At 37.5% G+C, this 11,754-nt stretch overlaps 1 protein-coding gene across 1 annotated transcript; it reads left to right on the plus strand.

Annotated features, from left to right (window-relative positions):
- The first annotated feature begins 5,940 nt into the window (after positions 1 to 5,940).
- LOC141617023 (TPR repeat-containing thioredoxin TTL1-like) lies at positions 5,941 to 11,067 on the plus strand. The gene is made up of 7 exons (XM_074434192.1): positions 5,941 to 7,451; positions 8,420 to 8,615; positions 8,917 to 9,101; positions 9,188 to 9,521; positions 9,804 to 10,008; positions 10,091 to 10,197; positions 10,336 to 11,067. The coding sequence occupies exons 1-7, from the start codon at positions 6,448 to 6,450 to the stop codon at positions 10,486 to 10,488; spliced, it is 2,184 nt and encodes a 727-aa protein (XP_074290293.1). The 5' UTR covers positions 5,941 to 6,447; the 3' UTR covers positions 10,489 to 11,067.
- The last annotated feature ends 687 nt before the right edge of the window (positions 11,068 to 11,754 follow it).

Raw genomic sequence — 11,754 nt, forward strand, 5'->3', positions numbered from 1 at the left:
TACTCAACAACATGCATGGTCTAATGAGACTCGTGTTGGTTTATGTCTTACAAGTCTCATTGAAAAGATAGGTGATGGTGGTAAATGCAAGGATTCATAGGCTTAGCATTTCATCAAACATAACATGTGCATGAGTTAAGATCAAAACAAGCAAGCAAATAAACCATGAAAGCATATTAATTTAAGCATGAATCATTCCCCATGTTGGTTTCCCCTAATCACCCATTAACCCTAGCTAAGAGACTACTCACTCATTATCATGTTAATCATGCTAGCAAGGTTGTCAATCATACCAACAAAATGAAACATGATGAACAAATGAAAGTAATTAGCAATAATTAAAAAGGGATTAAGAGATTATACCTACTAATGATTCCAATAACAAAGCAAGAATAATAGAAGTACTTGATGTTTGATTGAGAGGTTGTCAATCTCCCAATAATAACCCAAATAATCTTCAATTACCCAAAATAAAGGATGAACAAGAGAGAGATTAAAGAACTAAAACTTGGATTAAAACTTGATTAATACTTGATTACAATATTAAAGAGAGATTTGATTGAAATTAACTACACTAATTATTGATAAGAAGAACATGCTCCTCTAATTAGACTAATGGGGTATTTATAGTGGAAATTAGGGAGGATGCATTAGGGTTAACTAAGGGCTAAACTAGTAATTACACTTTTTAGATTGAGCAAGGAGGAGCCGGTATTTTTCGAAGGAAGGGCTTCTTTCCTTGTAGCTTGGAGAAGAGGAAATCGTGTTGTGCTGGAATCCGGGCGGAATAAGGTCGGGACGGGCGGATTCTGGCGATGGGGTCCGAGCGGATTCGAGGGAATCCGGGCGGATTGTGGAGGTGGAATCCGAGCGGATTAGAGGAAAGCCGCACGGATTCTGCAGCTGGAGGACGGCCGGATTGGGGACAATCCGCACGGATTGTCACTCAGCAAGACATCTTCTTCTTTTCTTCCCTTTTCTTCATAAATTCCTTGGGGATTTCCTTGGGGACTCAAGGATCCTTTCTCAACATTGCTCTTCTACTATAATATGTACAAAGGCCTTCTAATCTTGTCTTTCCTTGATGCTTGGTCATTGAATTCGATCAATTTAGTCTCATTTTGCCATGAAAATGCAAGATTCTTACTCCTTTCCTACCAAGGGATCAAAATCTCAAAGAATATACAAAACAAAGAACTAAAGATAAGAAATGACCCAAATATGCACTAAAAAGCATGGGAACAAGGCTAATTCGGGGGCTAAATATGCGCTAATTATGGTCACATCAAATTTCTAAGCATGAAATTCACATATATACAACCAATACATATAAAGATGCAATATTTCTTGGTTCATGTTTCTCCAATTTATGTCATTCATGATATGCCAAAAAAATTTCCATGCGCAATTATGCAACGAATTAAAACAAATTCAATTCAATGTGACCGCCGTCTCATAGACCACACGCCTTCCTTTTTTATTCGTCGCAAAATTTCATACCTTTTTGTTCTCAAATTGCGATAAAATTAGTATTTCTCACATTTTCAGATCACAATTAGACCCTTAAGTTAAAACATCCACGCTAACTACCCTTCTCTTTCCTTAACCTTCCTTGAGGTGACCGGCTCAAAACTGAAAAGGGCCAGGTCAAGGACGTCTCCCTAACCTAGAAGAGGGCTCCTAAACAGTTTCAACCCCGGGTTCATTTTATTAGACTCATCCTAAGTTCATTAAATTCATTGGTTTAGGCCTTATGATCGTTTGCTCTGATACCACTTTGTAACACCTCCATTTATTCAGGAGCTTTTAGCTAGACATTCCCAAATAAATAAGACTGTTACCATCTCGGTTTCCCGAGGTAGTGAATAACAAAGTTCAACTCACCAAAGTACTTTAAATTAAAACTTTAATGAATACATATGTATTACAAATCAATCAACTAAAACTTAATATAAAAAAAAATTTACAACTCGCAGCGGAAATAAATAAAGTGATATTATAATCTACGTGGTCTAGACTTCTAGGTAGATTGGCCAAGTCCTCACGCATTTGTTAGCTCCCAAGTCAGCTAATCTTTAGTACCTGTCAAATCTGCTCCCCATTATGGTTCACCACAGGTGTTCACGAATACACTGTCAACCACGAGGTTGAGTAGGAATAGCTAAACAACAACAATAAATGAATACAAGACAATATAGAATGCAAATGCAATGCATGCTCATGATCAATCCTCCGACGCTCCCGTTCATCCCGCCAATCCCTGGTCGGGGTAATCTCAATAACATCCCAGAGACAAGTCCTGCAGAACCAGCCTGGGGAAACCAATGCAAGTGCTCATGATATGATATGAAAATAATATATTTACCATCCCAGATATGAGGCTGGGGAAACCAAATCAATATAAGCATCTCAGTCACGAGCTGAGGTAGTCATTAAATGATTAATTTCAATATAGTCATCTCAATCCAACAATCATAATTCATCCAACACAATTCAATCAAACAATCATATAACATTATCCAAGTAATCATTAAAGTAATTGAGTAGCTATCCTACCTGTATAGAAAAGCGGCTCAACAAAATCCAAATAGCAAAGCACACGAATCCAAGCAACAAAACCCGTCTCACAAAAGCGTGACCAATTAATCTTCAGATGAAGAAAAGATGAACAAGCTCCTTATCTCTCTAGTCTCATTCTCTCTCTCTATATATATTTTGTGTTTTGTGAAAGTGAATAAAACTTGTGGTTTGCTATCAATACTATATATTAAATCCAGAAACCAAGGGACTTCAATGTAATTAAAGAAAGTTATACAAATTAATTATACTATATAGTTTTAAATCAATAGCACCGTGTGACGGACCCGATTAAGGGATCTCAATGCAAATAATAATTAATTAAGATGATCAATTTTCTTAAAATAAAATAATTAATTAAGATGGTCAATTTCAAGGAGACTAAAAAAATGCTTGATAATTTTCCTAAATATTTATAGAAAACTAGAAGATGGTCAATTTCCTTAAAATAAAATAATTAATTAGTATAAACATGCACACTTATGGTATTAATTATTATCATCATAAAATTATATATTAAATTTAAAACTATGCAATTTTATTAAACTGTAGTTTATTAGATGTATAGAGATGTTAATTTAACATGCAAAAATATAATATAAGTAGATTATAAATAATTCAAGTTAAATTCCATAATATATAATATTGCATAATTCTTTCAATTTGATTTAATGCATATATATATAATATTTATATAAATATATAATCCTCTTAAAATTGTATGCCTAAGTAGTAAGAGTAATTTCGTGAGTAAAGAAAAGAATTGTAGTAACATTGTTATATGGCAGTAATCACTCATTTGAATAGTAAAGTAACAATATTATCAGCGAGATTAGTGAAAGTGGTAAAAACAACAACGGGAGTAGTGAAATAATCAATATTAATGCGGCAATAGTGAAAGTAACAATAATTACGGCGTGAGTAGTGAAATTATCAATATTAATGAGGTAGTAGTGACAGTAACAATAATTACATCGGAAGTAGTGAAAGTAACAATAATTACGGTCAACTAGTGAAATGTTATTACTAATGTTTTCTTAATAAGAGTAAAATATTAATAGCGGGAGTAGTGAATTTGTCTCAAAATTTATTTCATCGTAATTTTAGGATATGTCATAGAAAATTTTATTAATGATAAATTTATGGGTTATGCAACTTGAAGTAATTTTATGTAATGAAAAAAAAATAATGGTAAATAGAGGTAACCCGGGCGAAGCCGGGCACCAATACTAGTTATATATATAGTAGTAAGGTAGTATCGTTTTAGGAAAGTTTATAAGTCGTAAGATATAATAAATTATAATAAAATATTTATGGCAGGTAAAATAAATAAATAATATTAATAATCATATAATCATAATCATAATCATAATCATAATCATAGTCATAATCATAATCATAATGGGGTATAATATTATATTATTAGGAATACTATAATAAGGTGCGAAATTATGAAACTAATTAGCGCGTAACATCACTCAGCGAGTTCAACTTTGCGCACTGATTTTCAAACAGCTGTCATTTCTTCGTTACTTATCGGAATCAAGCTTGTGACCATGCGTTGGAAAGCCAAGACAATAATCTTTCACTTCAAATTAGAATCACCCTCATAGAAGCTGCAAAACTCTATATATTCCCGTTTCAAATTACCCCTAAAAGAAGTGATCACATTTCCATAATTGGCACATTTGTGCAAGCTTCCTATTAACCTTTCATAGTCTACCTTGTACTTTAGACACAAACAAAGGGTCCTATAACCATAAAATATGTGGAGTATTACAGATTATTAATTGATTGTTAGTAATATCGTATAAACTGTCATTTGATTATTGTTCTTCTTCTAGTTATATGATTTAAGGCCTGAGTCTATAATTAGTATAGCGAATTAATACTTTCATCGACAGGGATAAAATTAATATAGGCTGCGATAATCAGATAGATTGTGTTTAATTATAGCGATTGCATATTAGACTTAATCTAAATGGCATAATAGAATTAATCAATTTTGTGACCTTAGATAGTTTGATTGACCTAACAATTGATTAAGATACACCCCATATAATTGACCTAGTGAACCGGAATCGTAGACTTCTTTAATATTATTGTTACACATCTTTTAATTCACTTGCTATTAGTTGTTAGAAAACAAACAAACAAAACCCCCAAAGACGCTTTAAATATTAACAAACTGAATATTACCGCCTCTCTATGGATTCGATACCTTTCTTGCCACTAGCTATTTTGTTAGTACTGAGATATGATTACTTTGATTTAGGTGATACGACTTTACTCTTATCATATTTACATATTTACAAATAACACCCAACCTTTCATGTATACTCCCCAATCACTACCATAAATTTGCCCCGAAACTCCATTTTCTTATTTTTCGACTCGTTAAGTAACGATTTATGTGAAATTCCCAGATTACCCTTATGGATTACACCCACACAACATATCCCTCCCCTAATCCCTTATTTCCCCAATTAATTCCTAAATCATCACCTCTGTTCCTCGGTACTCTCCCCCTTCCGCCAATTCACCAACAAGAACCGGAACCCGAGTACGAAATCAACACCCCATGTCGCACCATTTTCGCACCAGTTGCTACCCCACCACCATCACTTTTATGCAACCACTAAGAGGACCCCAACAACAACCCAATGCACCACCGCCTGCTTCGCCTTTCCTCATGTCTCCCCGACCCCTACAGCCAAGTCTCGATGCTCCTCCGGCGTACCCCAAATCAGATACCACTAAAGAAGCCCACCAATAGAGCGCAGACCCACCGGGCATTACCAACAACAACAACGCCTGAGACCAGTCACGCCGCATGCTCGAGCTCCATGGCCCGACCTCCGCACATCTCGAACACGATTGGTTTTTCGTGGTAAATTAATCGACTGAATTTGGGTTAGAGATTGAGTGATTGAGTGATTTAGGGAGTGATACCATAGATAATCCATTGAATTTGGGGAAGAAAGATAAGAAATTTTGGGATTTAGGGTTAGGTTTGAGTGTGTTTATTGATAATCGATTGAACGGAGTAATGAAATAATCAGTGGGTATATTGAGTGTGTTCTAGTAATTCGGCAAGGGTAGTCTTGGTATTTCACATAAATCGTGTTACTTAACGAGTCGGAAAATAAGAAAAAACGAGTTTTAGGCAAATAAACGGTGGTGATTGAGGAGTATACATGAAAGGTTGGGTGTTATTTGTAAAAATGTAAATACGTGATAATAATTTGTAAAAATACGCTAAAATGTGGTGGTTATTTGTAATTTTTCCTAAAGAAAAAGATGAAAGGGAGAGTAAATGTGAAAACAAAAACTAAACAAGTGAAAGTGTGAATTAGTTTCACCGTCACTTCCAATCTCACTCTCTTCAAACAACAACAATCGCAAAAAAAACGATGATTAAAAAAAGCTAAAAAATCGCACCAAAAAAAAAGCTAAAAAATGAAGTAAACCTCAAAACTCCATTCATTTCCTTACATCGTTTCTTTCCCTCTCATCATCTCCGACACTCGGCATCTCCTTCTTCTCATATCCAATTATCCATCACCCAAACACCCATTTATATTAATTACAAAAATTACTGTACATTTAATTACAGTACTTTTAATACTACTATTTGACTAGTTTAATAACAACACTCACATTCTTTGCTTTCTCCTTTTCTTTCACGAGATCCCCATCTCTTTCATTTTTTTCACTTCTTCTTCTACTACTAAACCCCATTTCTCCATTTTTTTGTTCTTCAATCGTAGTTCGTTTTCTGGGTTTTTGTTCATTGTTCATTTAACATTGTTTCTTATCATCAGAAAGATCGCATAATATCTGGGTACATTGCAATTTTAATCAATAAAAATGGCCAATAATGATAAGGGGATACAAACACTATCAGATCGACTCAAGCACTCAAATTTTTCCGACGATAAACCAGATTTCCGTGAACTTGATCTGGGTTCACCCGTTTCCCCGCTCCGGACCCGAACCCGGTCTACTGGGCCTTCCCAATCCCATAGTTCTCTCACTACCACCACGACTAGCAGCAGCTCGAGTTCGTCTGGGTCGTTTTCGGGTCGGGTTAATCCGAATCCGGAAACAAAGAGGCATTCCGGAGAGTTAACGTTGTCCGGCTTGAATAATGAAACATGTCTCAGCCCGAAAACCCGTCCCGGCAGGAGTAAACCGGGCCACAGGCGGTCCGATTCGTCCGGGTCAAGTGGGTCACACTCGATGGTGAACGAGACTGTCGGTGGGACGGTGAACTCGCCACCGTTAAATGTGTTACCGACGGGGAACATTATCTGCCCGTCAGGCAGGACAAAGGTGACCGGGCAACATCATCATCAAGCTGCCCGGAAAGCTGACGTGTTGGGATCTGGGACCGTGAATTACGGTCACGGTAGTATAATGCGGGCAGGCGGAACCCGAAAGTCATCAACCTCCGCTATCACCGGGGAAGTATCCGGTGGCGGTGTCGTACCGGAGAGAGTGATGGGTAATATAAGAGGGAATGTGATAGTTGGTGGCGGTGGCGGTATAGTGGGGGATAGAGTAAGAGGTAATGTGGTGGTTGGTGGCGGAGGTGGGAGTTTGATGAAGAAGGGAACGCCGAATGTGGACCCTGAGGAGTTAAAGAGGGTGGGGAATGAACATTATAAAAGAGGGCATTTTGGGGAGGCATTGTTGTTTTATGATCGGGCAATCGCCATTTCGCCTAGCAATGCTGCTTACCGGAGTAACCGGGCAGCAGCATTGACGGGTTTGGGCCGAGTTGGGGAAGCAGTGAGGGAGTGTGAGGAGGCCGTGAGGTTGGATCCTGCTTATGGAAGAGCTCACCACAGATTAGGGTCTTTGCTTATTAGGTGATTTTGCTTATATTTTAATTATTTAGGATGTTATTGGGTCTTTTCTGCTGATTTTTTAAACTGCATTGTTGGTTTTTGTTGATTTTTTTACCTGTTCTGGATTTTTGGTCCTTTGAGATTAGATTCGGTTCTCATGGTTCTTATTATTTGCTGTTTCCCTGGTTCATTTCTTCTCATATGATGTTTTTGTGCATTATGGTTTATTTATGTTTTGTGATGGCTTTGATTGGTGGCACTGTCAAGTTCATGATTTCGTTTTGAGAATGATGGGAAACGCTTTTGGCTGGTGTTGTGATTGATTTGGGTGTCTCATAAATGAAATCGGAGGTAGTTGTCTCGAGAGCTCTGGCATTTGCAACTCCATCTGCTACAACAATCTAAGTCTCCCTGATGGTGCCTACTCCTTAGATAAATCTTGCCCATAGAAATGTAGATTCTAACCTATGATGATTTAGCATAATGATAAAGGCAGAAGGTTTGTCGACGTTAGGTCGTTGGTTCGAATCACCTTGCGCTAGTAATTGCACCGGCCTTTCGTCTTCTTTCATGCCTAAACTCACAGAAAAAAGGGTTGGTTGGTGGCTGTCATTATCAATGCTTAATTTAAGGCTAGTCAATTTGTGAATTTGATGGCGAATTGTGATTCACACACCTCTATCTTTATGTTGGTGGCTTGTCACATGGTGACCTCCTTGGAGGGCATTTCTGCACATTGTTCCATCTTGCTATATTGATAGGTCCAACCTTTTTGGGTCCTTGCACATGTATCATCCAAATGACTTCGTTGGATTCTACATCTGCCGATTAGGTTATAATTGTGACGAGTCATTTTCCCTTCATCCTGCATCATTAGTGTTTCCCTTGTGTTACATACCTTGTTCACTTTTGTACTACTATAGTTTGTTTATGCATTGGTAGCTTTGTGTAAGTAGTTATTTATCTTCCTTTTTTCTTGGGCGGTTCAGGCTAGGACAGGTAGAGGTTGCCAGGAGGCACCTGTGTTATGCGGGTCAACAACCTGATCCGACGGAGCTCCACAAGTTGCAAGCGGTTGAGAAACATTTAAATAAATGCTTTGAATCACGGAGAAATGGAGATTGGAAAAGCACATTACGGGAAGGAGATGCTGCCATCACTGCCGGAGCTGACTATTCCCCTCAGGTAAAATGTCTTGGGCCTATGTTGGAACCTTTGTTTAGCACTCCGTCTCAATTTATAAGTTCCGGAGTACAATATAAGTTCGATCATGTTTGATTTATCTAAAAAAGTGTTTTAATATCATCAATTTATAAATGTTGAGCTATTGTATACTGTGAGAAAATATTGGTCAAAGTCAACATTGTTTGACCACCAACGCTAATGAGGACAATATAAATGGACCGAGGGAGTATTGAATTTATTAAAATCATCTTAGGGATGCCTTTACTTTGAGACTGAAGCTAGTTTGTTCCATGAATTGCAGCTCTTCTTATGCAGAGCAGAATCTTTACTAAAACTACAACAAATCCATGATGTTGAAAGCAATTTGTCAAATACACCAAAAATAGACCCATCTCCACATTGCTGCTCAGATAGTAAGTTTTTCGGGATGCTTTCCGAGGCTTACCTGTTTTACGTCCAAGCCCAAATCGAGATGGCACTTGGAAGGTAAGTCAGAGGAATCGTCTATCTTCCAGAGCAGAACTTGTACGCTTGATTTAGGAAAGTGAGAAAAGATGATGGATATCTTGCAGGTTTGAGAATGCAGTAACCCTTGCTGAGAAGGCCGGGAAGATTGACCCTAGAGGTGTCGAAATTGCAAAACTGCTAAATACTGTGAGACTGGTGGCAAAAGCCCGAGCTCGTGGAAATGATCTCTTCAATTCCGAAAGGTTTACAGAAGCTTGTGCAGCTTATGGAGAAGGGCTCAAACTTGATCCTTCCAACTCTGTTCTTTATGGGAATAGAGCTGCTTGTTGGTATAAGCTTGGGATGTGGGAGAAGTCTATTGAAGATTGCAACCATGCGCTTCGTATCCATCCTAATTACACCAAGGCCCTTCTTCGAAGGGCCGCCTCCAACAATAAGGTAAAAAGGCAGGTCTAATTTTCCAAGTAGGGTCATCTCCGTCATAAAATCCCTTGAGAGACCATTTAGTTGTCGTTTAGTTTGAGACCAACCTATTTTACTAGAAAGTCCATCTACCTACCCACCTACCTACAAAAGACTAAAATAAATTAGTAACCACCCCGTTGTATGGGTCGGTCCCATGATAATCTTATCCTAAGGCCATTTCATATGAAAATCGGGCATCTCTTTACTCGAAGGCATTGTACAATTAGTGACCATGTTATTTGATGTTGCTAATAGCTTGAACGGTGGGGTGAGGCTGTTAGAGATTATGAGGTTGTGAGAAAACAACTTCCTCAAGATAATGAAGTTGCCGAGTCTTTATTCCATGCGCAAGTTGCATTGAAGAAATCTCGTGGTGAAGAGGTCTATAACATGAAGTTTGGAGGTGATGTTGAGGAAATTACGGGTCTTGAGCACTTCAGAGCTACTATATCCTCACCAGGTGGTCCTCTTGTCGATTATCGTAGTTTTTCTGTTGGCCTTTTTTTTTTTCTTTCTATAATATCGACTTTATGGAATTGCAGGTGTGTCTATTGTCCATTTTGAAAGCCCTTCAAATCCACAATGCCAACGGATATCTTCTTTATTGGATACCCTTTGTAGTCAATATCCTTTCATCAATTTCCTCAAGGTGCGTTATTATCTTCCTCACATCGTGCTCGAAGCTTGATGTTTGCGTTTCTTTTACTACTGTCTTCATTCTAATGAGCATAGGTTGATCTTTTGACAACAATATCGTGTTGTTTTTAAATGTTTTTATTGTTTATAGGTTGATATTGAGGCAAGCCGAGATGTAGCTGACGCTGAAAGCGTGAGAATAGTACCGACGTTCAAAATATACAAGAATGGTAGCCGGGTGAAGGAGATTGTCAATCCAACAAACGATGTGTTGCAAGCTACGGTGAGACACTATAGCTTTTAACAAATATCACTGTAAAAACTAATCTATAGTTTTGTTGCTGCAACTCCTTAGCCAAACTCTCGAACCACCACAAACTGTTGGGACCGTCCTACTTCCGCTTAAAAATCCCGTCTTTTCGCGCCCAACATTTTGAGAACCGTTGAGATCAAATGCCAGAGGAACCAAAAGGATAATATAATATACAGCTTAGCAACTCTTACAATTCATTCATTCATTCATTTCCCATCACCCTCTTTGGTTCCTCTTTCTCCGACCACATTCCTTATTTCCCCTCAAAATTTTCGTATGAGACCTTGTTTGGCTCCTGCACTGCCCAAATATTCGATCCAAGAAAAAGAAATTAAGAGGGGGAAATGTGTATACATTTATTAGATGCAGAGTATGAGTGTATGAAGATGGAAGGATCTGTATATGTATATATGTTGGATTTATATATACAAAAAGGAAAAGAAAATTACATTTAGAGGCCGTGACGGAGATTTGATGTATTGTCATGTATGGTGGGTGTACTTGAATGGGATAGTGAAGGAAGGATGAATATGATCAAAATTAATGTTATTATCTTCTTATTTCTTGTTACTTTTGCAGAACCATTTCTATCACAAGTATTCTTTAATAATTTTGTTTACCTTATTTTGACAAATAGTAATATTCAGTTAGTTTCCTGTATGACGACGGTCTTACAATAATAGCTTAATTGATTTTAAGTTATGGTAAAATGAGATGGTGGTCTACATAGAGACGACAGTAAGCTTGATCCCCTAGTCGATAAATGAATTAATGACTCGGTTGTGTACACGATGGTTGATGACATTGATTGCTGCTGTTAGTGTTACTAGCAGCAGTATTGTCCTTGTAGGGGAAGGGCATCTCTTCCTAGAAAACTCTTGGATGCTTGAACTCATTTAATGTGTACGTACGAACGTATGCAAATACAGAGTTGAACCCTTAAAACTAATGTAATTATTACTGACTGGTTTATGACAAAGTCATATAAATACAGGAATAGTACTCAGATTTATGTACGGCTGTACAGTTTCTCTTTGACTACAGACATTTATTTGGAACACAAATAATGTCAGTCTAAAGTCTAAACTGAAATAGTGAAACGCTTTCCCCTGTAGTAATACTTGGTTAATGTTCAGGTAAAAAACAAAGGAGACTAGGGATGAGTTTGATTCCGATAACAAATTGAAACCCATACGTGGATTGAAACCTTTCTAGACCGATCCAATGTCTCAACACATTCACCCATATAGTTATTTG

The sequence above is a fragment of the Silene latifolia genome, chromosome X (genome assembly GCF_048544455.1).
Source record: "Silene latifolia isolate original U9 population chromosome X, ASM4854445v1, whole genome shotgun sequence".
NCBI classification, from domain to species: domain Eukaryota; kingdom Viridiplantae; phylum Streptophyta; class Magnoliopsida; order Caryophyllales; family Caryophyllaceae; genus Silene; species Silene latifolia.

Bases quoted from the DNA above. Each gene is read 5' to 3' on its own strand.
- LOC141617023 (XM_074434192.1), top strand. From the start codon at position 6,448: ATGGCCAATAATGATAAGGGGATACAAACACTATCAGATCGACTCAAG. The intron at 9,102-9,187 runs GTAAGTCAGAGG...GATATCTTGCAG, and splicing joins ATCGAGATGGCACTTGGAAG to GTTTGAGAATGCAGTAACCC. The intron at 10,198-10,335 runs GTGCGTTATTAT...TATTGTTTATAG, and splicing joins CTTTCATCAATTTCCTCAAG to GTTGATATTGAGGCAAGCCG.